The sequence below is a fragment of the Panthera onca genome, chromosome A1 (assembly GCF_046562875.1).
Source record: "Panthera onca isolate mPanOnc1 chromosome A1, mPanOnc1 haplotype 2, whole genome shotgun sequence".
Classification (NCBI taxonomy): domain Eukaryota; kingdom Metazoa; phylum Chordata; class Mammalia; order Carnivora; family Felidae; genus Panthera; species Panthera onca.
The window spans coordinates 26,856,546-26,884,253 of record NC_138339.1 but is presented as its reverse complement, the minus strand read 5'-3'; the positions used below and the strand labels follow the sequence as shown (position 1 = coordinate 26,884,253).

The window sequence follows — 27,708 nt, the reverse complement described above, 5'->3', positions numbered from 1 at the left end:
GGAACGGGGGCTAAGAGTGGCTACCTGGGGGCATGGGAACAGGCAAGGGTCAAAGGGACAAGAGGCTGGTTTCCTTATAAGCCTTTTATTTGTTTGCTTTTTTTTTTTTTTTTTTTTTTTAAGGTAGAATTAAGACTGTTCAGAATGGAAAGTGGGAGCTTTCTCCTCTAAGTGTACTTCCCAGAACCAGTGGGGGGGCTTGTGAGGTGCAATATCTCAGAACCCAGCACAGGGTTACAGAATGAGTCTTTATTTTATGCCACGTCCGGAGACTTACAGGCCAGCAGTCTTGACAAGTGCTGGTCTATCTGTCATGGTGCAAAGCCTGAAGTGAGATGCGGGGGTCCCTTTCTATAACAAGGGGGAAGTGAGGCAAAGGGACTCATCGGGCACACGAGTCATCAGTGTATGTGAACTCAGTCCGCCACTCTAGTTCCTTGGCCCTTTCCACTTGCCTCTGCCTCCCTAACCTGCCTCCTCAGGACTCCTGACTTAAGGAGTATAGGTGCCCCAATTTTAACACATTTTGGTACCTATTTTGTTTGGGGTACCTAGTTTACTTCACAAAATTGGTCTTTACAGAGTTAGTTACATGGTAGTTGCCAACTGTGCTGTCACTATTCTAAAATTGTTCCTGCATATTTGATTACCAAGATCATCTAACTCTAAATAGACTAGATGCTTGATAAAAGCTTAGCAACTCAGCTATTTCAATTCTTCAAATACCAGACCAGAACAGATGGGTAACAGTGAATAGAACAGTCTCTGCACTCCAGGAAAGAACAAAACAAAAGGAACTACAGACTTTAAGAGCTTTGATGGGATAAGCCCAGTTCTACAAGCTCTTAGAGGGTTGTGCCCTATTGTTTCCACCCGGAACCTAGGAATAAGCTGTCAGTTACAAAGAGGATCCTTTGGAGCGCCTGGGTGGCTCGGTTGTGTCTAAATTCAGCTCAGGTTATGATCTCATGGTCTGAGTTTGAGCCCTGCATCGGGCTCTGTGCTGACAGTTCTGGAGCCTGGAGCTTGCTTCAAATTCTGTGTTGCCCTCTCTCTCTGTCCCTCCCCTGCTTGCACTTTCTCAAAAATAAGTAAACATTAAAAAGAGGATTCTCCAGGGGCGCCTGGGTGGTTCAGTCGGTTAAGCAGCCGACTTCGGCTCAGGTCATGATCTCGCGGTCCGTGAGTTCGAGCCCCGCGTCGGGCTCTGTGCTGACAGCTCAGAGCCTGGAGCCTGTTTCAGATTCTGTGTCTCCCTCTCTCTGACCCTCCCCTGTTCATGCTCTGTCTCTGTCTCAAAAATAATAAATAAACGTTAAAAAAAAAAATTAAAAAAAAAAAAAGAGGATTCTCCAATTCCTGGTCCTGCCAACCTATGTCTTTATTAATACATACTTGTTATCTTAAATTCTGAAAAGTTTATAAAGCTTCTCTAAACATTTCAAATTAATAATACATAACCCATTTGTTGCTTTATGTAAAATAAGTACTGAAAAAATCTAGCTAAACTATAGTTGGTTTTTGGATAATGTATTAAGGAAACCATTTAAAATGATTCCATAATACGGATTTTTTCAAACTGAAGAAAAATCAAATTAAGATACAATGAATTGTAAAGAAGTAAAAATCCAATGAATCAAATTTTGGTGTCATGACTTAGGAATGCAGAGTTCTGGTTCAAATATATAATTAGTTTTTCTCAAGACACATACAAAAGTTCATTAAAAGCCTGTCAAAGGCTAAGTCTTATGACATTTATACAGAAGACTTAATTATAAAATTTCCAAAAAAAATCCCTATGATTAAAGGTCTTATCTCCTTTATTAAAGTGAGGATATGATCCATGCAAAGTGGTTTTGTTTCAAAGTGACTCTATTACACAAGCTGTTGGGGTTATTAGAGAATGAACAGGCTGTTGCTTTTTTAAGATGACTGTGTTAAGAGGAATCAATATACTGTATACCCACATAAGGAATTCCTTATTTTGTGGGTCTCTCCCAATCACCATTCACTGGTAGCAAATTAAAAAATTATCCTTTATGAGAGGATAGGGGATTTGCATAACCAGGGATGCCATGGCCCTGAGCAGCCTGCCGGCCACGTCTTCCTTTAAAGACTCATCTTCATCTTAAAATTTTGTGCAAATCTACTTATATTAGAGCCAGGGTTGGTTTTAATTGTTTCCATCCAAAAAGAAGTGACATTCCAAAAGATGCCATCCTCTGCCCGAGAAGCAGGAACCTAGCCCATCGCCCGGTTTATGAACAGTGGACACTCCCAACTGACATCATATACTGAATCACACAATTTGTTCCAGGTAAGCATATACGTATGCGAAGGACAAGTGTTGAAACTTAGGTGAATTAAAGTTTTTATTTTTACAACATAATCCATTTCTAGTCTTTCTTTTAACCAAATTTGAAAATTTTTATTTTTCGAGTGCATTAAATTTACAAAAACATCCTCCCACATTACATTAAAGCATTCCTTGTGTTTTATTTCCAGTACTCCAGTGTTCATTTAACAAAATCATTTTAACGTTGTCTCCTTTAATTACCTCCTCCAAATACCCATTGTCTAACACCTGTCACGGTCACAAAATAGGTTGACCCTGCAGTCACCTATGCAGACTCTGCTAAACTATTCCAAATTCAGTATGAATCGATGTTTTCTAGAGTGTAAAATTAACGTTACAGAATCTCTGTTCATCTGTCCCGCTGAGACAATCCGGGAAAAGCTCTTCATTAGAATTCTTCTTCTGCCTGCTTGCTGCGCGACTGCTTGAGCTGCTGCAGCCGCTCGATGGTCTCGGAAATTGTACGCTCTCCATGTACCTTATTATCTCTTGTGCGGATATTAACAGTGCCACTGGCTTTCTCTTTTTCACCAATAACTAAAACAAAAGACACAAAGCTTTGTCAGATGGAAGAGTTTTTACTGAACATTCGAACAGAAATGATCCTATGACCTAAAAGCCCCCATGTAGCTTTTGACTCATTAAAATGTTCAAATGAGCTATCAAGTCATGAAAAGATACACAATACATATTACTTAATGCATATTACTTGCTGAAAGAAGCGAATCTAAATGCATATTACTTGCTTTAAAGCAAGGAATGCATACTTACTTAAATGCATATTACTTTCTTTAAAGCAAGGAATGCATACTTACTTAAATGCATATTACTTGCTGAAAGAAGCCTATCTAAAATGACTATGTATTGTATGATTCCAACCATATGAGATTCTGGAAAAGGCAAAACTATGGAAAAGGTGTAAAAAAAAAAAAAAAAAATCAGAGGTTGCCTATGGTTAGGAGAGAGAGAGAGTGTTTTGTATGTAGAGCACAGAGGATTTGCAGGGCAGTGAAACAATTCAGTATGATACCACAATGGTAGCTACATGTCATTATGTATTTGTCCGAACCCACAGAATGTACAAAACCAACAGTGAACACTGATGTAAACTGTGGCCTTTGTAAAAAAGATACCAGTCTGGTGCAGGATGCTGGTAGTGGGGGAGGCTGTGTCCGCTTTGGGCAAGAGGTATATGGGACAGCTGTGTACTTTCTGCTCAATCTTGCTATGAACTTAAAGTGCTCTAAAAAATAAAGTCTATTTAAATAGACTAATAAATAAAATAAAACGTTCAGGTGACCATGTACAGTTAGATGACCAATTTAAAAATCTTTTCATTTAAAAAAATGTATCACTTTGCAATGCTTCAAACCACTATATTCACTTAAACCAGCCAACTTAACAAAAAACTTACTATATGAAGGAATAGGAGAAAAAAGAAGATTTTTAAACAAACCTTTAAAGATTATTTCTTTTCACACCCAAATTTCCCTTTTGTTATAATAACTGAGCAAACTTAATAGTTTAAGAGTCTAGATTGGAGGGAACTAAACTGATGACCACAATTCTCTTAAGGCTGAGTCTCAAGATTTCAGTGTTCTCCTATAGTTTGACAGATTTTCTTTGGTAAGTCCCTTTCTTACCTAGGATGAAGTTATATTGTGCCAACTGTGCATTTCTGATCTTCTTATTTAACGTACAGCCCGGATCCAGATCAATGTCCACCATGAATTTAGCATCATGGAACTGTTGCCGTACCTATTTAAAAAGATACAGAATTCTTTAGATCTAAAGTAAGAACTGTTATTTTGATCTTAAATGGTTTAACATGATTTGGATAATCATACAGATATTAAAAAAGAATGCTGATTGATATACTGAAGCACATATTGTTAATTTGTGACTTGAGACTGCATTTTTTTTTAAATTTTTTTTTTTTAACATTTTATTTATTTTTGAGACAGAGAGAGAGAGGGAGAGAGAGAGCATGAACAGGGGAGGGTCAGAGAAAGAGGGAGACACAGAAAATCTGAAACAGGCTCCAGGCTCTGAGCTGTCAGCACAGAGCCCGACGCGGGGCTCGAACCCACGGACCGCGAGATCATGACCTGAGCCGAAGTTGGACGCTCAACAGACTGAGCCACCCAGGCTCCCCGAGACTGCATTTTTAAAAAATAAAATGTCGTATTTTGGTCTTGAGAGGTAAATGTTTTAGAAAATCCTTAAAAATCAGAATTCAGGCAATCAGCTAAATTTAATCAGCTCTGTTAAAACGCATTACAAAAGAAAACAAATCCTTTTGCAAACATATCTTAAGTTTCCTAAATAGTTGTCAGGAAACAAATTATTAATCAGTCTCCATATTAATATACAATGATGGACGTCCAGTCTAATAGAGAATGTAATATTTCTGATCCCTCAAAAAGGCAGCAAGTTGGCAAAAGGAATCCAGCCACTGCTGCCATCTGTGTATGCAACATTTTAAAATAAAATGTTGATATGCACAAACAATAGGCTAAAAGCATCTTAATAAACTTCTTTTATGTTATTAGAGAATGGAATACAAACCATTACATAAAATTCTTTTAACACTAATTATTTCTTTAACATCTCTATGTATATGACCTAAGTAAACAGAACTCTATAAGAATAATTTAAATATCAAGTTTGAGAAATATTAAAAAGTAATTTGTTTTCTAAACAGTGATTTCCTTTTTGATTAAAAGAAAGCTTATTAAATAATGGAGTCAGACGCAAAGATCAAATTGAGATTTCTTGAAATAAACTTCCAGGAATCTAGCAAGCTACATTACAGATTATCATTCTGTGCCTTTTTATCTCCCTCAAAAATACTAGTTCCACTTTACTGTCCTAAGTTTTTGCATATGAAATAAACAATGTTTTCAGTATTTTTCCTTTCCAAAAAAAGCAACATTACATTAAGTTTTATTAATTTTAAGTTAAATTAAATTAGATTAAAATTCCCATCTACCTGACTACCCATTACCACTAATATGACAAAAAGATCTGAATAAACCATTTATATTTCACTAATAGGCTGTTATGTGTAAGTGATCATTAATCAATGAATCTGCTGGGATTGTGTAAGTAAGCAAATTTCTGAAGGGTTCTTACACAGTTTATCAGAGTGTCAGAAGAAGACTACACTTTCGACTGTAACATGTTTTAAAGAATAAAGCACCAGTGTTTTAGTTTTTTTGTGGGGTTTGAACTCATGACCCTAGGATTAAGACTTGAGCTGAGATGAAGAGTCGGATGCTCAACCAACTGACCCACCCAGGTACCCCAAAGCACCGGTGTTTTAGTTTCTTAACATGGGCCCTTGCGTGTACGTGAGTTGGGCTATTCTATAACTGGGGAGGTGGCCTGGTAATCTCAGACTGTTTAGCACCTCTGGTCTCCAGTCATTAAGTATCAGTAGTAGTGCTTCCCAACCCCTGTCAACTCTATATAACCAAAAACCCCACCCCGGTATAATTCTAAGTGCTTCCCACCACCACTGATGGAACAGAGTAAGTTAGTCTTGTCTCCAGTTGAGAAATGAGTTATTTAATTACAGACCTTTCTCCTACCATGTGAGCTTTCACAATACAAATAAGATAAAGTACAACCAACTAACCATGGAACATAACTGATTTTCATCACTTGTAATTAAAACTACTGTGTGCAGTAATAGAAATATAGTATGTCTGAATGGTTTGCTTTTTAGCTGGACTAATGTTCATTTATTTTTTTAAAGGCAGTTAAGACCTGAGTGCAATTTATTCTGATGATCTGGAAACATGATGGCTTTGATATTACAATATTGTTTGCTGATATTCAGATCTGTCTGTATTAACTAGCCAATTTATTACTTTTAGCTTGCAATTATGAAACAATGCTTATTTATAACACAACTTTTACTGATTTGAAATTCCTTAGTATAAAATTGTCCCTATAACAGAACAAATTCTTTTTAAGGTATGAAATATGAATGGATATTTACATATCTGTTAGTAAGGTAGTTTTTTGGAGGGTAGGGCAAAACATTGGTCGGGCATGCCATTAACCTAAAAAAAAAAAATTATAAATAATTGAAGAAATGTGCATTAAAAACCGGGGCACCTGGGTGGCTCAGCTGGTTAAGCATCTGACTCTTGATTTCAGCTCAAGATCTCATCAGACTCATGATCTCAGGGTTACTGAGTTCGAGCTCCACATCGGGCTCTGCACTGCCAGTGCAGAATCTCCTTGGGATTCTCCCTCTCCCCTTCTCTCTGCCCGTCTCCCACTTGCACGCATGCATGCATGCATGCATGCATGCTCTCTCTCAACATAAATAAATAAACTTTAAAAAAAAAAAAGTGAAGCAAATTACTCTGAGTCAAAGAGCAGCTTAAAATACATTATGCATTTGAATTTACACATCATCCTGAGGCATTTACTATTTCCTAATACTAAACACTAAAATAAACAAGAATATATAGACACTATTCAAATTACATCTTCTGATCATGAAACCATGTAGGAAAGTATTAAAGAGGTAATATAATCTATTCAGGTTTATGACAGATTGAAAATAGTAACATATCTCTATACCACAAACAGGTTGGTTTACCAAGGATATATAGCTGAATGACAGGAAATTAAAGGAAAGTCATATTTAAGGATTACCTTTTGGGCATATTCATCACATGTCGGTCCCACTGGAACTACCATTACTTGGCGAGGAGACAGCCAGAAGGGCCTTTAGAAGAAATTAAAAATATTTAATGTGGATTGGGGCCCTTTCATAAACAAGGATGGCATATCTCTTAGTCTATTTTTCAAGATCTTTTCCTGAAATATGTAAGGGCCACTTAAAAAAACTACCCCTTCCCCCATAATATCCAATAAAGACTAAAGGGAAGAGATTCAGGAGCAGAAAAGTAACCTTAAATCAGGAAAATCCATAACTAAAGTTTGATTTGCTACACAGATGGCAAAGCGCATTGAGAGCAGGGACAAACACACTGTATGTATGTAGGGTTTACATTTCACAAAAGTTTTGCATCAGTACAATTAATATAACAGACTCTACAGAACGGGGGCTTGACAACCTTGTGCCGCTTTCAACTGCCTTCACAAACTGCAGGCCAACAGAGAAAATTGCTTAAAAACAAAACGGAAGGCATGCGCTCAGATCTTGCCAGCAAAAGCATAACCTCACAGAAACAAGACAAAAAGTGTTGATCAGTTTGGAGTCGGTACTTCCAATTAAAAAACAACTGGCTTCTCAAGGATGTCAAAATACATGCTTATTATCATCAGCACACAGCGTAAGCCCAAAGCCTACTCTTGTTCACTCAGACAAAAACATCAAAACCATATTAATCCCCAAAGTTACTTGAAAAGCAATCAAATGGAAACCAATTTGACAATAAATTTCATATATTGAAAAAAAAAAAAAAAAGAAAAACAATCAAAACAACAAATGTGCTTCTCAGTGTATAACTCCTAATTAGAAAGTATTATATAACATTCAAACAAATCAAGTTGTGAAATAAAAATAATGATGACTAATAATTATTCTTAAAGGGGGCGTCTGGGTGGCTCAGTCGGTTAAGCGTCTGACTTCAGCTCAGGTCATGTTCTCATGGTTTGTGAGTTCAAGCCCTGCGTCAGGCTCTGTGCTGACAGCTCAGAGCCTGCAGTCTGCTTTGGATTCTGTGACTCCCTCTCTCTCTCTCTGCCCCTCCCCTGCTCATGCTCTCTTTCTCTCTCTCTCAAAAATAAATAAACATTAACAAAATTAAAAAATATATATTCTTAAAGCTAAAAATTTGGGCTTAGATTGGGATTCCTTATTGTACACCTGTCATCAATTAGAAGTCACCAATCAGAATCATTCTTCTCTTCCACTGTGCAACTAAACTGGACAGTAGACATTTCTTAGTCAATTTACATTCTCCAAACAAAAACAAGGACAAAAATTACCATTTGCCGCCATAGTTTTCAGTGAGAATAGCAATCATTCTTTCCACTGACCCCAAGATGGCTCTATGGACAATCACCGGCCTTTTCTTATCATCACCATCATGGCTAGGTAGAAAAAAAATGTTTTACTTTATATATATATAAAGTATATATATATATATTCCTTTATAGTCCCCTAAAAATGAATATTCAGAGCAGACACCAAAAACTCACCTTACAAATGTAAGATTAAATCTGATGGGCAACTGAAAATCCAACTGGATTGTTGCACACTGGTGGTACCGACCAATTGCATCTTTAATCTGTATATCAATCTAAGAAGTAGAGACTGGGTTATTTTAAGATGCTGTCTACATTAAAGCTGAACAGTAGTTGTAACAAGGCTGGTTGGCTTTCTCTCTTTTTCTTTTCTTTTTCTTTTCTCCCTCCCTCCTTTCTTTCTTTCTTAACTTATTTTAAAGTAATCTCTTCTTCACTCCAAAATAAACATCACATTACTCAAATAGACTTTCATACTGACCTTTGGACCATAAAAAGCTCCATCTCCAGGATTTAACTCCCACTTTTCACCAAATTCATTCAGACTGTTTTCAAGTTGCTAAGGACAAAGCAAAATCATTTTTATTTTTGTTCCTCTGCAACTTCCCTTCTTCCAGCCTAATTTGAGACTAAAAATACTGCAATTACTTTCATGAATCCCTCCTATTCTCTGCGTTAGAATTTGGTCCACCTAAAATACACAAATTTCCTCCTTTCTGAGCAATACTGACATACATCACTGTATAAGTTTCAGAAGCATAGCACAATGGTTTGATTTACATAGGCTGTAAAATGATTACCATATTAGATTTAGTGAACATCCATCATCGCATACAGATACAATAAAAAGAGAAAAGAAAAAAATGTTCTCTTTGTGATGAGAACTCTAGGATTTACTCTCTTAACAACCTTCCTGTATATCATACAACAGTGTTAGTAGCTACAGTCATCACAATGTATATTATATTCCTAGTACCAGTTTACCTTATAACTGGAAGTTTTTATCTTTTGACCAACTTCCTCCCATTTCCTTTTACAAGTTATAGCTCAATGACTGAAAAAAATATTCAACCGTTTCTAATATAAAATCATACATTAAAAAAACCTAGTTTACTCAACCTATGAACCATTTCAATTTTCTCTTTTGCTTTTTATCCATTTAAAGAGGCTTGGGTTTCTTGGAACAAGTTCATTTCAGTCAAATAGCATTCAAGCATGCTGAAAAACACACTTACTTTCTCAGCTTGATTCCATACTTCAATATCTCCAAGGAACTTTTCTGGGCGAGTAGACAGGTTCAGTTTAAAAGAGAATCCAAATATGCTATATACTGTACGTAGAAAATCCAAACAACCTTTTATTTCATCCTCAATCTTAAAAGAAACAAAAACAAAATAGACATTGGTAATTTTTCCTTGACTTTCTTCACAGTTCTTTCAGAATATTTCATCCCAGAGTCTCAGAATACCTGCTCTATGGCACAGAATATGTGGGCATCATCCTGTTGGAATCTTCGTACCCTCGTGAGTCCCGTGAGCGCTCCTGACAACTCATTCCTATGAAGTACCCCAAAATCGGCTACCCGGAGAGGCAACTCTCGCCAGGATCTTGGCCGATGATCAAACATGAGGCTGAAGAAAACAGAAAATCAAAACCCACTGATATTTACTTTCACAAGAATAAAACTGTTTTTCTAAAATATGAAAGGCTGTCCAAACAGGCAACATTTCTTAAATTCTGGACTTCATACCACAATGTAAGCATCAATAAAACAGCAAATAAATTATAGTATGACCATCCACAACCAAGAGAGAGAATAAAAATTTATTCCCAAGAGTCTGGAGTCAAATCCTTGTACTCAATATTTCCATTCATTTGAGGACTGCCTTTAATGATCATTAAAAAAAAAAAAAAAAATCTTAGCTCCATACAAATCATTTAACATACTGGAAACTAAAGACTGTGCTTTCCTGTCACTCCCAAAACTGCTTCAGTCTAAAGGTACTTCAGCAACGTTAGAGTATCTGGGAGAACTAAGAAGAAACCCAGTCGGCTCCCTGACTTACAACCCAGTTCCCTTATGGAGATTCCATTCTCCCCTCACCCTTGAGGCCTTGCTGCCAGGACCTGTAGGCACCGAGCTACCTACTCTTCCCCTGATCACTCTACCCAACTTTCAAGGCTAGAAAGTGAAAACAGTTGCAAAGCAAGGAAGATTTCTCAGTTCGTTAGCAGATTTTAACAGAACATGTTTAAGAAAGAAAAAAAAATCTAGAGAATCTGCTATGTCTACATTCAATCTCTCTTTTATATTCTGCCTGTTCACTGCTATTACCCCAGTGCCGTTCTTGAATGTCTACATATCTGAGCATCTAACTGGGCATGGAGAATATTATAATATCACAGAATGGTTGTATTTAAATATTCTTCTGATTCCATAATTTGCTTTAAACAAAAATTCTTTTGAAGGAGGGAGAGCAATCCAAGACACATTGTATCATGGGAAAATCTTTGCTAGAAAGTCAAAGCTGCTCAATACCAGTGTCCTGGGCAGTTCATGGGTTTCAGAGCAAACAGCTCCTTCTCCACCTCAAAGGAGAACATGTTCTCACTATAGTGCTGCCAGTGGCCCGAGGTCACCCAGAGTCGGCTGTTGTAGATGTTTGGGGTGACCACTTCCTGAAATCCTCGTTTCCGATACTCACTCTGTTAGAAAACAAATGCAATACACATGAAGAAAACAGAAGTTTATACTTCTGGTGGGAGTAAAATATAAAGAGCAATTTTAAACTATCTAGTGAAGTTCAAGATGCACACATGCTGTAATCTAGAAATTCCACTTGGGGGTATATACCGAAGAAGAAACTCCTGCACACGTTCATAAGGAGGCCTATCAAAACAATGATTTGTAATATGAGAAAATTAGAACTTATATCAGTGTCCACCAAGAAAGGAATGGGCACAGTGTGGTAGGTATAGAGAATAGTAAGTAACAAGTGAAACTAAACTGGATTTAAAAAATCCTAATGCCGACCGAGACACAATGAGACTTTTCATGTCAATTTGAACTACACAGACAGACAGAATTTAGGGTACATGTATATGGGGCACGTATTAAATAACACGGACACATGCTAACTTCAAATAGTGGTCTCTTCTATGCAAGGAGGGAAACGGATCAGAAAGGGTCCTAAAAGGGAGCTTTTTGCTTTACTCTGTCTTAGTTTACTGTAATAAAAAAATCTGAAGCAAATATGTACCAATGTACATATGTGGTAAATTAGGTGGTGAGTATGCAGTTGTTGGTGGTATTATTCTCTATAAACCTATGCTTGAAAAGACTTCTTATTTTACAAAGAATAAAAAAGCAGTGTAAAGATTAACTTGTTTTTTGGAGGAAAACACAAACAAATGGTCAAAGAGCATATCGAGCTCCCAGGTAAAGGGTTCCAGGTCCCACCTCAAGCTCACCAGCCTCTCTGTTGTGTACATACCCATGTACATGGACAAAATCACATACGAGGAAAAAGGAACGTTTTAAAACATTTCGTGAAAACTCAGACTTGCGATTTTATTCTTTTAAATATTTCTTCTCAAATACAAGATTATCTTTCTTTTTAGCAGACCTTATTTAATTAAATCAACTTATATCCTAAATTTACAGAAGAAAATAATGAATATGGTTTACCCTGATGAATTCAATAAGTGTATTATAAATGTATGCTCCTTTCGGCAGGAAAAAGCAACTTCCAGGGCTGAGTTCATGAAAGAAATACAGTTCTTGGTCCTGAGTAAAAGAAAAGCAAAAGAATGTTTATACAGGCATGTAACATCAACATAAACTTCTGGGCTCCTGAGTTCAGATTACAACCGTGGTATCTGGCATTTTAATGTGTGCCATTCCCGAATCAAAGAAAACATGTCAACATTTCTGGTATACTCAGGAGGATAGAACTGCCGCTGATTTACAACTTAGCACAAGTACATTCTCCGCATGTTCTATTCTAAATCCAGTCAAGTTTACCCAAGAATGACATGGAACAGGGGTCTTAGTTCTCTTTATTATCCAGTGGGAGTTCTCATAGTTTTAATTCCTCAAAGCTCCAAGATGTGACTATTGTTTCTTTTTCTTTTTTAAAGTAGGAGTGGCAAGAAGAAGACTAGAAAGAGGACAGTGATAATGAAAGAGGAGATGTAGACGAAGGTGGCTGCCCCTGGGTTTGGTGAAAGAAGCACACCCTCCTACCTTCTTGCCTCTCCCCCCGAAAATGCCCAGGATCCTTGGAGAGGCCACCCCCAGCCCCCCAACTGTTGGTGCTTCCTTACCGCTGGAATTTTTTTCAGGCCCTCAAGGGAGCAGAGTAGTGGATGGCACAGAGTGAACACAATTTTAGAAAGGAATATTTTAACCAAATATAACTTCCAATCCAGAGAACAGTCAGATTGAGGAATAATAAAGGAAATGACACTGTGGTACCCACCAGTGACTTGCTATGTCACCTTGGGCAACAAGAAAATTCACTTTGGAAATCAGTTTCCACATCTTTAAAGTAAGTCAGTGAGACCAGGAAACTTTCAAAGCATCTCCCAGCTGTATAAAACATCGCTGTACTGCCTTTTACAGAAAACTGTAGGTCGTCAGCATTTGTTCTCAATAAAAGGAGTACTTAAAATGAGTATTTGTGTAGTACCGAGCACACCCTAGAAAGATAATGTGGATAGTAAACAATAAGTAAGATAACAGTAAGATAATCAGGAAGTAATTTATGGATTATATAGGACACAGTATAAAAACTACTGGATATAACCACAACATCTTTTCCAAAGGAAATTCTTAATACAGCAAAGTTTCAAATGAAAATAAAGAAAATTCAGTCTAGAAACATTATTCTTTTTTAACATACCCTTCCAATTTTCCTATGATCTCGGTTTTTAGCTTCCTCTTGGAACTTCTCCCATTCTTTCAACATTTTAGGATCCGGGAATGAAATGCCATAGATTCTCTGGAGAGTCTCCATATCTGCTTTGCCTTCCCAGTATGTGGAGGAATTCTGAAAGCAAAGAGAAGTCATGAAACAATACTCAAACCTGTTAATATCTCACTTATTTTGAGTTAGATGTTATTTCTCATAGTCGCCTAGGAGTCAAATTCATAATAGTCCTTATGACAAAAAAGTGGTATAAAAAGTACACACTTAGCAAACATCTCACAGTTGCTCTGAGTACAAAGCTGGCTGTTTAATTCCCTCAAAAATAACTCCCTCTCAATTACCCACTCAAACCACAACTCCATGAATGAAACGCAAGGACATCTCCCATGATATGATTAAACAAAAATGGAAAAGAAACCAACAAAAAATATCTTGAAATGACTCAATTATTCTTATGATATTTAAAGTGCATTTGAATAATCACCCATAAAATATTTACCAACTGGTCAAAACTGTCAGGACTAGTTTGGTTAAAAAGTGCAAATAAAGTAATTATTAAACAAACGAAGGACAAAAGCACACATTAACAGTGAGCTTTAAAACTCGTAGAAGCATGACTGTGTGATTTTTGTAAAGCCCCGAAAGCCCCCCATCCTCACGTGCTCTGCTGATGAATGGTGAGTCAGTCACTGTTGGAGACTTTCAGCTAAAAAGTAGATAGCAAGAGAAAAAAAAACCCACCCTTAAACATGCAACAGAAAAATAGGTAGAAAGAGAAACCAATAGAAGTTTAAATATATACCTACAGTAGATAAGTACATTTATATAGAGTCTTTAAGATTACATTGCTTACTTTGTGTATTTTCAAAGTCTTAATTTTGCCAGTGTGTCTGACGTGAGGACCCCGGCAGAGATCTATCAAGGGACCACACCTAGAGATAAAATGAAAGGAATTTTAACAAAGACTTAAAATGACATATACACCAGTTACACTTAATGACACTTGATAGTCTCACCTATAGACTGTGGTAGTTGGAGTATTCACTTTTTCATTCAATATCCGGCATTTGAACTTGTTGTACTAAAAATAGGAAAAATTATTTCTTTTTAAAAATCCTCCTTTAATTTTTACCTCTGAACACTACAGCTAAAACATAACTTGAATACATCTTACTGAAGCATTATAGGAAAATAAATATGTCAATACTTCATGTTTTACAAATATTGTTACATTTTTCTCAAGAACAGAACCGGCTTCAACTTAGTACACTAAACCCCTGTGTGACAACTTAAAGTAACAATAATAAGTGATATAAAAGTGGAGGCCATACATTACATCTCAATTTACCTTAAACATTTCTAGTAAAGTTTCTTTCTTAACTTCCAGTCTTTCAAAAGCTTGCTTTTCTTTAATGATTTTCTTACACAAAGCCTCCAAAGAAGAGAAATCATTGCTGGACACACCCCTGAAGGAAAAGGAAGTGTAATTAATCTCATTCCACTCTATTCTACTCACATGATAGGTTGGAGGAATGTTTCTTTAAAAAAAGTGAAGAGTTTTAATATAAAAAAACAGACCCTTGCATCACATATTAGAATCTTAAACTAGGTATCATTATCATTTTTATATTTTATATTTTCAGTGGCTTCTATCTTGATCATCATGGAGACTATGCCCACTACTGCACCCTCCCTCCACTTCTATGACCAGCTTATTTTATTTCCCAACATAGTTTAGGGCTATACTTCTGTCTACAACAGAGCTTTCATAAATTACTACCACCTCAAAAGTCACTACAAGACTTCAAGTTTTCATAGTGGAAATACCTGTTGACTATTAAGCAATAAGCTTGATATCATTCCTTCTTTCTTGAGAACTCTTTAAAAATAATGTATGGACCCTTAGTAATTCAGAATTTATTTTTCTTTATTCAGTTCAATAACTCACCCTTCTTCAAGGTACATGTCATAATAGAATCCGTTTTCTATTGGTGGACCATAACATAAACATCCACCATAGACTCTTTCCATGGCTTCACCCATTATGTGAGCGCTTGAATGCCAATATACCTGAAAATACAAAGAAAAATGGGATGGTCGGAGTCTGAACATATATGTTGTAAATTAACATAGCTGCCTTGAAAAAGATATTTAAAATTTACTATAAATAAACCCAAGACATAAAAAAATCTAAATTTATAAATGTATAAACAGTGGTATGATTCTATGCAGAGCCAAAATAATTTAAAAGGATTCTAATTACTAAGTTGCATTTGTACCTTAGGAATCATCTGGCTTAGTCATTTTCAAACTAATTAAATTCAAATTAGCATCATTAATTTAAATCGGATGGATTCTGTTACCTGAAAACAACTGCCACTCACAATGTCACTGTCTTATTGACCATAATTGCTCAGAATCTTTTGAGTCAATGTGCCCATATCCCACAACCTATGTCCTATCCTGTGACCTTTACTGAGTCGTGGAACACCACTTAAAAATTACACTTTCTTTTTCTTTATTGGCTTCAAAAAACTAAGGTGCTAGAACTTGTCCCCACAACACAACTATAAAACACAAGGACAAATATATGGATGCTGAAAACAGATGGCAGTACAGCTAACCCTTGAACAATGCAGGGGTTAGAGATGCTGGCCTTCAGTATAGTCAAAAATCTTAGTACAATTCATGACTTTCCAAAAATGTAACTACTAACAGCCTGAAGCTGCCTGACCAGAAGCTTTACTAATAACATAAACAGTCAATTAACACATATTTTGTATGGTATATATATCATACACTGTCTTCTTACAATAAAGCTAGAAAAAATATTAAGAAAATCATATGGAAAATACATTTATTTCATCAGAAAATACTCACAGATATTTATTTATAGAAAAACAATCCATATATTAGTAGACCCATGCAGTTCAAACCCATGTTCAAGGGTCATCTATACTTGGCTTTTAAGGTGGTCAGATGAGTCAGAATATACCCAAAGCTATACTTTCAAGATTTATTTGTAAGGTACCAAAATGATTTTTTTAAATTAACTTTATTTATTTATTTTGAGAGAGACAGAAAACATAAGTGGGGAAAGGCAGAGAGAGAGGGAGAGATAGAGAATCCCAAGCATGCTTTACCCTGCCAGCATGGATCCTGATACAGGGTTTGAACCCATGAACTGCGAGACCATGACCTGGGCCGAAGTCAGGCACTTAACTGACTAAGCCACCCAGGCACCCCCAAAAATGATTTTCATAAAAAACGTAAGGAATTCAGAATACATCTGAAAAGCATTAATACATATACATAAGTAAACTATCATAATAAAACAAAATATTTTATTTCCCTTTGTATGGTATGCCATCAAGGAGAAATAAGAAAACCATGACATCAAATGCAGGTTGATTTTTATAGTGCTTCAGCAAATCTGCATTTTAAGATGAGGAAAATATGGAAATTAATTGTCCAATAGGGGAGTAGTTTAAGGAAATGTTCAATTTTATTTGTAAAATCTATACATCTTGCTTAAGTACTGACTGATAGAGTAGAACCAATTTTTACTTGCTTTACCAATTTTTAATAAAAATTTAATAAAAATCCCAGAACATATTTCCCACTGAAGTATCTAGTAATGAAGATAAATTGGTTCAAGTTCACTTCTTAAATTTATAAAGCAAACTCTTTCATGATGCTCCCTAAATCAAAGACAAAATGAAGATTTCAAATATGACAATGAGACCAATAAGCTCTAAACCCACTGACAGTGCGAGCAGGAAGAGACCGGAAACGGGAACCCTGATCCTGAAATTCAGTGACTACTGAATAAAAACTTACTGCCTGAGCTTCCTCATCCTCAAATTTGAGAAGCTCCAAGGTACAATCTTCCTCCAGAGGACGGTCTAGGTCCCAAACAACTTGATTCACTTTAGCAATAACGGTGTTGTCAGCCAGGCCTTGACTTAAAAAATATACACACATGTATATATATATATATATAAACAAAAGAATATAAAAAAAAATCTTCTGTAGCACACTTAATCTGAGAATAACACGAAAATAAACATTACATATATTCTATAATAACACATGTATTACTTATATTATAGTTTATGTATCATAGCTTTCTGAATTAAAATGGAAAAAGCAACAAACCCCTCCAAAATGTACCCAAGTGTAACTAGAGGATCCTGAAAATCCAGAACACTATTATTTCACAATTAATGCCTCTTATTTAAGCAGATACGACGACTGTGATAAACAAACAATTTTCAGTGGTTTGACTAATCTTTTAATTTCTCCAAATGAAATTTTCCACAAAGCCAAGCTATTTAGACTCCAAAAAAGAAAAAGAGGGGCTACTGAGTAATCCTCTGCTTTTCCTCGTACTTGATATCTGTGATAGATCTTTTCTCTGTCAGGTAATGTTAACCTCAGAATAAATTCTGTAATGCCAAAGATGGTATGATTTATGACAAGCATATAGGCAAAATAAAGGACTATTCAATAAAACTTTTTTATAATATGGATTTAAAAAGTCAGCTAGACACACACCACAGAGTACACAACATAAAGGATCACCAAGTGGTTAAGACCACACTATGAGACCACACCAAGTGTAAGAGCCACAGGAATTCTGAGGACTGGAAAGCAGCAAAGGTCAGACAGTCTGGACAGGCTTTGAGGATAAAGAAATGAGGGGCTGAAGGTTCAGAAGAACTAACAGAAGGATAACCATAAATTCCTAATGCAACTTTCAAATTCACTGAATTTCCCACAAATTACATCCAATGTTTTCTTTCCTTCTGAGATCATATAAAGTTTCAGAGACATACATGGGTTTGGCAGAGAGAAATATATTTTATCATATTGGTGTAAAATAGTTTTCAGAAGATTAAAGAATTGATCAAAGGCAACTAATATTCTTTGCATTCTTTGGGGGAAAATGGCTTTTATTTAGGGTCCAAAATGGTGTCTTAAGATACTAAAGCAGAGTTACTTTGAAAATGTAGATATGCAGAGACCATATTAGATCATTTCAGTTTTCCAAAGGGATAAAGTAATCTAAACTTTCAGATTTAAAACAAAACTTCAAAGAAAAACCTTCTTTGAAGGTTTTGAAGCAAATGGAGCATGCATTTTTTTTTTTTTTTTTTTTTGTATTCACAACTGATCATCCAAACCTTTCAACTGTTACCCATGCTATAATTTTTCACACAATAGCAAGAATTTATCCTGGACTTTTGTAAAAATGTCATAAACACCCTCACTTGCAGATCAGTGACTTAACTCTAGCCCTAAAGCTCAACAACGCTTTACGTAAACTTTCGCAGTTCTCAAAAAAAATATTTTCTTAATTGGTTATTTGACAAATTACAATGTAATCGGGAGGACGACACTGTAGAATGTAGAGAATAGGTTCCTGAACTAATAAGAGCTTGAATTTTATTTTAAAGAATTTTTTTTAATGTTTTATTTATTCTTGAGAGAGACAGCATGAGTGGGGGAAGACCAGAGCGAGAGGGACACAGAATCCGAAGCAGGCTCCAGGGTCTGAGCTGTCAGCACAGTCAGAAGCTCAACCGACTGAGCCACCCAGGTGCCGCAGGAGCTTGAATTTTAATACCAACACGGCTACAATCTCAGTGTGAAACAATGGAGGAATATCTTAATCAAAATGCCCTTGAAAATTATCTCTAAAATGAAAGGTTGAATGGGTATTTAGGAGTACACCCACTTATTTATGATTTCACATGGAAATCTGCTTGATATTATAATTTTCTTTCTTACTTTCCTTTGGAATAAGCTAGAAGTAGTTTAGGTAGAAGCAATGGTCAAATTAATGGAAACACTCCATTTTCTTTGTAAAAAGTACTAATCAGTGTCCATGGCACAATAAAGACTCATGGCTCATAGAGCAACTGCTCATAGGCCACCAGCTGCATAGTGGGCTTACCAGTAATCAGCTAGGTTGGTTCCCAAACCTCTTTATGTATTTGTTCTTTTGGGCCTTAGGTTCAACAATATAAAATTGATGATAATCAACCATGTTTCACAATTACATGGTGACTGCATGTGGTTCAACTCAACATATAATGAAACAGTAAAAATAAATAGAAATAATTACATACTTAAATATAGGGTGAAGGACAGAGTGAATAAATAGGTATTTACATGTTTTAAATTAAAATGTTTAAGACAGAAATTGGCAAACTTTTTCTGTAAAGGGCTATATAAATATTTCAGACTGGGCCACACATGGCCTCTGTCACATATTCTTCTTAGTTTTCTTATTTTTTTTCAAGCCGCTTATGAACCGTTCTTAGCTCTTGGGCTGTACAAAACAGGTTTGTACAATACCTGGTATTATACATATGCATCAATTTATGCTTTTCTGTCTTTATCATTTCATATAAATTGACCAACTATTGATCCCATCATATCAGAAAAAGAAAGCTTGACTCTGTTACAAAGTATATATATCTAACTCTCCGTTATTTCTTCCCAATAAAAGTTTTTAACATCAAACAGTATATACATTATTTTCACATGTCTTTTATTAGTTTAACTTCTCAATGTCAGATGTTCTATCTTCATTTTTAACTTCAAAACAGACAATTAAGTCAAAACAGGTGAAACACTGTCTACTCTCAGAAATTAAGTCTTGAGCATAAAACTCCACATCATTTTGATTTTTAAAAATCCCAAATAATATAAACATTAAAAACACAATAACATAAAAACATTATAAGGATAAAACTTGACAAGATAAAAAAAGTTTAGTTACAAACAACAGAAGGTCAAGACAGGTGTAGTTTATACCTAATTCCACAAGCAATTTGATACGGTGTAGTTTTCCAGGATTCTGCTTTGACCTGTTTACCATCAGGAAGAGTGACTTTAATTGGCTTGCTATCTTTTTCTGCCTTTTCTGCCAGAATGGAATCATGTTCTGCCTTTAGTTTATTATACATCTCAAGACGTGTGTTAATATATTCAGGCCAAGGGTTCAACTGTTAAGACAACAAATGAGGAAATAAATGATCAGCAAATACTTGCTTTCCTTTTTAGAAAAAGGGAAGAAATAATAAAAATAGACAATACAAAAATTATGATTACTAATTCAATATGGTAAATGGATTGTCCAAATCACCAAGCACTCACTTATCCTGCCGGAAATTAAGGTAAAAAAATGAACTAAATGCTGTCTTCTTGTAATTTTTATTGTAAGAATTTTTTTAAAAATAGAAAAGTATAAATAACAACAGACATGTGGGCTGTCAATATCTTAAATGGATAATTATTACCATTTGCTATTTGCATAAGGTGATTTTTTTTTTTCCTTTTTAAGATATTCTCTTAAGGTCTCTTCTAACTAAATGACCTTGCAAGTACAGCTCTAAACAATACTAGAAATAAAAAGTAGCTGGCTTTTCCATTTTGTTTCAATCTTGTTTAGGAATGGTCTGTGCAGCTGGTCAGACTATATGTCCACTTAACGATTCTTAACTAACCAACTATAAATTGATTTAATGTAAAGGCTCCCATTCAACGAAAATACTTGCTGGATTCAAAGAGAAGAATAAAACCTGCATGTTGCCCTTAGAAGGGAGATAAGACAAGTACATAAATGATGGGAGCACAGAGGAGGAGGAAAGGTCCTGGACATGTCACTGTGAACTTATTTCCAGACAGATCATTGAAAATATATATAATCACATTTTGTACTTAAGATACTCTATTCAGAAGAGTCCTTTAATTGTACCTTCTGTTTCCTATCTGCAGACTAATTCCCAAGGTGTGACGGAATACCATGTGCTACTGTATTCAAAGTATGAGAAACAAATGAGGAAACATACACGTTTTTCTACTTCTTTGCAAATTTTTAAAATTCACAACAATTTCTTCCACAGTAACAGTGGGATATAATGGACAAAATGTAAGAGAAATGGTTAGATAGGGCTCTAAGCGACACTGAGAAGTTCTCAATCACCTACAAACTGACCCTTACGTAAATGAAAGCACTATAAATTTAGCAACACAGCATCAATAAAAGCAGCTCTTTAAAGCCAGTTTACAGTTTACTGTGCTACAGTATACTTCTCAAAGGCCTGTTCCTTTGTGCTTCTGTATTCTGGTAGCTTTCTAAGGAGTCTCTAATAAAATGATTGCAATGACGAAAGCAAAAAAATGAAGCAGAGTTCACAGCAGTTTAACTCATAAAGTAGGAAGACAAGTTTAACTGCCTCCTAAAGTGGAATACCCAGAAACCGAGTTGATTCTGGGATGACTTTTGAAATGCCACCTCTTTTTAGTGTGAGCTGGGGGAACTGTAAGCGTTCTTTACAATGGAGAAGTCTCAAGATCTGTCTGGCTTATAACCAAACCCTAGTGACAAGTCCTCATGGAAATAATGAGAAGGGTCAAGGAACTGGGGCTTCTTTGGTTTCTGCTGCATTCAGTGTAAACTCAAACATCAAATCTCTACCCTGTAACATCTCACTGAATGAAATGATCAGACTGCTGGCATCCACTCTGACAACTGAGTAATTATGAGGCCCCTTCTTTCCAACTTTTTTTGTCTGATTTTCGTAATCTAACCCCACAGATTATCTTGCAATCGTACTCAATGCTGTTTTCCTTTTTCAATTACAAATAGCTTCAAATCTTTTTCCCCTCTCAGACTTTCCTAATTTTCTTCCTGAGTGTGCCATCTCACACTTGTGCCATCTCACAACCTCATGTAAAGCATTAGGATCTTACAAAATATAAGTCTGAGCTCCTACCACCTTTCAATCTTTGATAACAGAGCTCTAAAACATTTACCTCTGCTCGACCTCCATCTCCAGATCCTTCTTTGTTCTTCTTCTTGCCTCCTTCCTTTCGCTGCTCCTCCCCGGCACCTATCTATACAAGCAAATAAGATTTTATATTTTAATCTAGTTTGACACCACTCCATGCTGCACCCAGAAAAGTTTTGAGGATATTATTTTAGCATGTATTTAAAAAAAAGAGCAGGAAATCTGACTTTGAAAGACTAAAAAATTTCACCACTATCAAAGACAAAATAACAACTGGCAATAAGGACAAATCTTTTTTTTTTTTAATGTTTATTTATTGTTGAGAGAGAGAGAGAGAGAGAGAGAGAAAGAGACAGTGTGAGCAGGGGAAGTGCAGAGAGAGAGGGAGACACAGAATCCTAAACAGGCTGTCAGCATAGAGCCCGATGCAAGGCTTGAACTCATAAACTGGGAGATCATGATCCGAGCCAAAATCGGATGCGACTGAGTCACCCAGGCGCCCCAGGACAAAGCCTTAAAAAGAGAGAGGAGTTACTTGATAATGTTCAATTCCTCAAATTTCGTTTATTTTGCTTGTTCCTGTGACTCTCGCTTCAGGTTTGCCTGAACATATACTCAATATATAGCCACAAAAAAAGCATGCAATTTTAGTATAAGCATGCAGTAACAGGATTTGCAGAAAAAAAAGTCCAACGCAATATATCCATCCATCCCACAAGTACTACCAAGACACTGTACTCATAGGATTTTAACCCTAGGAAAAAAGCAAACATAAGACCCAAATCCTGAAGAGGAGGGATGTTATTAAATATCCCGTAATGCCCAGGTCAGCCTCCCCAAATAAAGAATTATCCAGTCCACATTGTGCAAACTTAATCTCTTTAGGGAAAGTGAGGTACACACATGTGAGAAATTTCCAGGGGAAGAAAGAATACAGCTGTAGCACTATGATTAGATGTCAAATATGTTAGGACAACTGACTTTAAAGGATGAAGATTTCAATAGGCTGTATTTTGAGAATGGAGGAAATAAATTGTTGGAAATTGAGAGAGAGAGAGAGAGAGAGAGAGAGAAAGAGAGAGAGAATAAGAAAAAATGAGAGAAAGAGAGAGAGAATGAGAAAACCAGGCTGACTAAAACAGATTGTTTTAGGGGGCACCTGGGTGGCTCAATAGGTTAAGCATCTGACTCTTGATTTCAGCTCAGGTCATGATTTCAGGGTTCACGAGTTTAAACCCCACATGGGATTCTCTCTCCCTTCCTTTCTGTCACGCACCTGCTCCTGTGTGGTCTCTTTCAAAATAAATAAATAAATAAAATAAACTTAACAACAACATTGTTTTAGGAAATCACGCTGGTTAAGACAAACTAGGGCTCAGACAGAAGCATGCACTAAAAGTTATGGGGTTACCATAAGGAATGTGGACTTTGATTAGAAGTACAAGAAGGCATAGAAAGTTTTAAAGTAGTAAGTCCTGTGTAAAAATAACCAATGTAGAGTTGGTTTATACTGGTGGTTGTCAGCCAGAAGCAATTTTGCTCTCTAGCAGACCCTGGCAATGTCGACTGACATTTTTGGTTTTCACAACTGGGACGTGCAATTGGCATATAGTGGGTGGAGACCAGGGATGTTATTAAACATCCCATAATGCACAGGTCAGCCTCCCCAAACAAAGAATTATCCAGTCCACAATGTCAGGAAACTCTGAAATGCATTATGGGATACTGTGAAGGGTATCTTCACAGAAATGAAATTACTTCACTGTGATTGCTCACACAGAAACACCTTAAAGCAAATTGCACTACACAAAGTTTTGCGATTTACTAAGTTTCTCCACAAACAATCACATCTAGTTCTCAGCAACCCTGTGAGATTGCTATTATTATCATTCCCATTCAACAGGTAAGATTAAATTGGAAAAGGCTAGATGCTTTTTCTAGGTTCACACATTAAGTAACAGCAAAGACACCCATGCAGGTGTTGACAGTGGTCAACTCTAAGGAGGGAAGTGATCATCAGCAGTCTTTTGAGAAGTTTGAGGGTACAACTGGGAATATGAAGGGGAGACTTTATTACAGTCTTGTATACATTTGTGGTCTTTGATTTTTTTCTAACAATTTTATTGAGATATTTTCCTACAGCATACAATTTATCTAAAGTATACAATTCAATGGTTTTAATGTATTCACTTAACTATCACTACAATGAATTTTAAAACATTTTCATCACCCCAAAAGGAAACCCTGTACTCATTAGTGGTCACTCCATTTTCCCTTCTCCCCATTACTTGGCAACCACTTTTGTAGACAAAGGGATCTACTTTGTCTCTATATATCTACCTATTCTGGGCACTTCATATAAACGGAAGCATACAATATGTTGTTTTTTGTGACTGGTTTCTTTCACTTAGCATGATTTCAAGATCATTCACATTACACATCAGTACTTCATTCTTTTTTTCACTGCCAAATAATATTCCATTGTTCATTCATTTAACAGTTGGACATTTTTGGTGATTCTTTTGAATCTTATAAAATGTATTACTTGTGTAATTTAAAAAATAAACTAAATTTAAAAACGACGACTTCTAAATTCAGGCTGAGCTAAAACTTCCCCCACTCTGGGATTCTGGATTTCATAAAGTTTTAAGGTTAATTTACAGTCAAGAGATAAATAATGAACATACCTTAAGTCTATTCTAATCAATAAAGTACTAACCAACAGGGTTACAAGACTCTGTATGCCTTTGCTATACTATAGAAATGATGTAACTAATCAGTATTTCTGGTAAGAAGAGGAATAAAAGTTAATTACAGATCTTCTGTGCAGGTTTAAAATGAAGAATGAGACACTTCTACTTAGCTGATTATATGTTTTTGGTTTTGGTCATATGGGTATTTGCCAAACAAATAGGAGTCGTGGAAAAGAAGGAGAGAATTAACACAAAAGTTTTCCATGTTCTAAATACCTCTCTTTTTACAAATGAGAATATTGGCCCAAGGAATATAAAGTATTTTGCCCATTTGTATACAGCTAATAAGTAGCAGAGCCAGGACATTAAAACAGGTTTCTCTAGAACTCTGAGGTCCATTCCATCTTTACTACAATTAGGAAGATGTTGGGCAACTGTTCTCTATTTCTTTTTTTAAATTTTTGTTTGTTTATTTTTGGGAGAGGGAGAGAGAGAGAGAGAGAGAGAGAGAGACAGAGAGAAGCAAGGCTTGAGCAGAGGAGGGGCAAAGAGAGAGAGGGAGACACAGAATCCAAAACAGGCTCCCGGCTCTGAGCTGTCAGCACAGAGCCCGATGTGGGGCTCAAACTCAAGGACAGTGAGATCATGACCTAAGCTGAAGTCGGACGCTCAACTGACAGAGCCACCCAGGTGCCCCAACTGTTCTCTATTTCTAATGAAAACAGAACAAAAATATGTGAGTTTATGTATCGTGTATTTACATATAATCAATCTAAAATTTCACCCTAAAAGTTAGAACAAGGACTTTGAAGGGAAGCTACAGAATTATTTTCCTAAGAGATATATAGGAGTTGAAGGAAAAGTATCTACAGAGTGTAGTTTAATTAAATTCCATCCCAGAGACTGGGACAGCTGGGCTAGGTATGTCCTGGGAGTCCAATAGTTTGATGGAGTATCTGTCCCTGACTCATACCCAGGCAGGTGATGGGAGGCAGGACAGCACTAGAGTTATGAGCATTGGCTACAGAATATTGGGTTTAGCAAGGTACTTAGTGTTCTTTGCCTGTTTCCTTATCTGATAATGAAGACAATAAGAGAACCCAGTTCATAGTTATTATAAGGATTGAAACAGTTGAGTTAATGCATAATACAGTATCAGACCCACAGTTAGCACTCAATAAAAATTAGGTATTGTATAGTTACTATTATTATTATGGAAGGGAGGAATAATATGAAGAATAATAATATTAAGAATGGCATAGCATAATATTTGTGGACATAGAAAGTTGCTGACTATAGACTATTAAGCAAAAAAAGTAAACAAGTTACAAAACAATAAAGATATAATTTTTTAGTGAAAAAATATAGATGGAGAAAACTCTATGGATTGGCAGCATTTATCACCTTAAATTTAATTCATATAGTTTAGAATGCATTTTTCCCATTCTATCCTGGACTTAGAGGACATCTTCATTTTACTGATGAGAAAACTGTGACTTTTACAGTTTTCCTATCAGAGATAGGAAGATTTATCCTATCAGAGAGTTAGGGCTGAGGCTGCTTTAGCTTAAGACATCACCACTTCTCACTTGGACTACTGCAATGGCCTCCTGCTTGTGGCCCGACCTCTTTCCAACACACCTTCCATCCCAATGCCACAGTGATCTTTAAAACTACTCTAAGAGCTGTAGGTCCCCCTTCAGGCTTATCCCTTGCAAAAAACCTTACAGATACTTCTCGGTGTGCCTTTTCACTGCCCTTGCTACCTTTACCTGGAAAGCACTGCCCTGCCAGGCTTACCTGGTGAACTTAGACTCATTCTTCCAAACTGAACTCAAACAAGCCCTTCCTTCCTATAAACAGAGTTAGGCTCTTTCTCTCTATAATCCCAGAGGTTGATCACACTGCACAATGACTGTTTTCCTGCCTCACACACCAGGATTTGAAGCTTTTAGTGACAGGCACTGGGTCCTTTTCACCTTCCTAGCTGCATCTCCCAGCAGTGCCTGGCAGAATAAATACCTGACATTTGTTGGCCATAAAAAAGCTTGACCTGGTGGTGTGAAAGTGACCTGGGAGTTGTTCCTAAGCAATGGATGACATCGAAGGCCTACAGCAGGAGGTAGGGCAAGTGTATAACCTCTCTCTCTATGGTTTGTCAGCTGGGGTCATACAGCTTCCATCACTTATTATAAACCACCCAAAATTGGGTCAGGTGGGACACATTTCGGAGACTCAGTTTTTCCCTTCCTTAAACCGAAGCTCTTAGCCCTACAGGGTTTTAGGATTAAATGAGGTTCTCAAATGCTCTTCCCGCCTAACGTGAGTCAAAAACATTACTCTGGGAGCCCCGAGTCCTAGATTCTAATTCTCTCTAGGCTTCTAATTAGATGTTTGGCTCTAAGCTAGGCACTCACTCAGGGTCTCAGTTTCTTCATCTGCAAAAAGAGGATGGACCCAGAAATGACCTGCACGGCCCTACCCTACTCTATGAATGTACGATCTGTCCCCCAAAGAGGCTCTGACTCAACCAGGAGCTCCATCGTCCCCCTCGCGTCTCGCCGCCCCCACACGGCAGGGGCAGCTTCCTCCTTCCCGCCTGGTCGGACACCGTGGACACCAAGCAGCCTCCGGGTCCCACTCAGTTCGCTCACCGGCTTCTCCTCGCCTCCCATATTCCCTGAAGGGCTTCTGTCCTTCTCCTCCGACATCTACAGACCACGAAAGGAAGACGGAACCCAACAGCGACGGTCTGGAGGAGAGGAGAACCGAGGCGGGTCAGAGACGGGCTGAGGCTCCGAGAACACTGCGCTTGCGCCACGTGGCCCGGAAAGGACCAGCTGATGCAATCTGAAAGCGCCCATGCCCCGCCTCCGAATCCTCTGGGAGAATGGGCAGCCAATCGACAA

At 36.8% G+C, this 27,708-nt stretch overlaps 1 protein-coding gene across 1 annotated transcript; it reads right to left on the bottom strand.

Moving 5' to 3' along the window:
• Positions 1-2,354: 2,354 nt before the first annotated feature.
• Positions 2,355-27,638, bottom strand: TARS1 (threonyl-tRNA synthetase 1). The gene is made up of 19 exons (XM_060634437.3): positions 27,454-27,638; positions 22,132-22,212; positions 20,128-20,318; positions 17,143-17,266; positions 15,251-15,372; positions 14,651-14,768; positions 14,319-14,383; positions 14,156-14,234; positions 13,276-13,422; positions 12,060-12,158; positions 10,911-11,077; positions 9,840-10,002; positions 9,607-9,744; positions 8,853-8,930; positions 8,546-8,646; positions 8,333-8,437; positions 7,031-7,103; positions 4,000-4,114; positions 2,355-2,893 (listed from the first exon to the last, which is right to left on the bottom strand). The coding sequence occupies exons 1-19, from the start codon at positions 27,508-27,510 to the stop codon at positions 2,745-2,747; spliced, it is 2,172 nt and encodes a 723-aa protein (XP_060490420.3). The 5' UTR covers positions 27,511-27,638; the 3' UTR covers positions 2,355-2,744.
• Between the last annotated feature and the right edge of the window lie 70 nt (positions 27,639-27,708).

Coding starts and splice junctions, on each gene's coding strand:
- TARS1 (XM_060634437.3), bottom strand. CDS start 27,510: ATGTCGGAGGAGAAGGACAGAAGCCCTTCAGGGAATATGGGAGGCGAG. Junction 8,438..8,545: donor TTTAATCTTACATTTGTAAG/GTGAGTTTTTGG, acceptor TTTTCTACCTAG/CCATGATGGTGATGATAAGA. Junction 2,894..3,999: donor ACAATATAACTTCATCCTAG/GTAAGAAAGGGA, acceptor CTTTTGTTTTAG/TTATTGGTGAAAAAGAGAAA.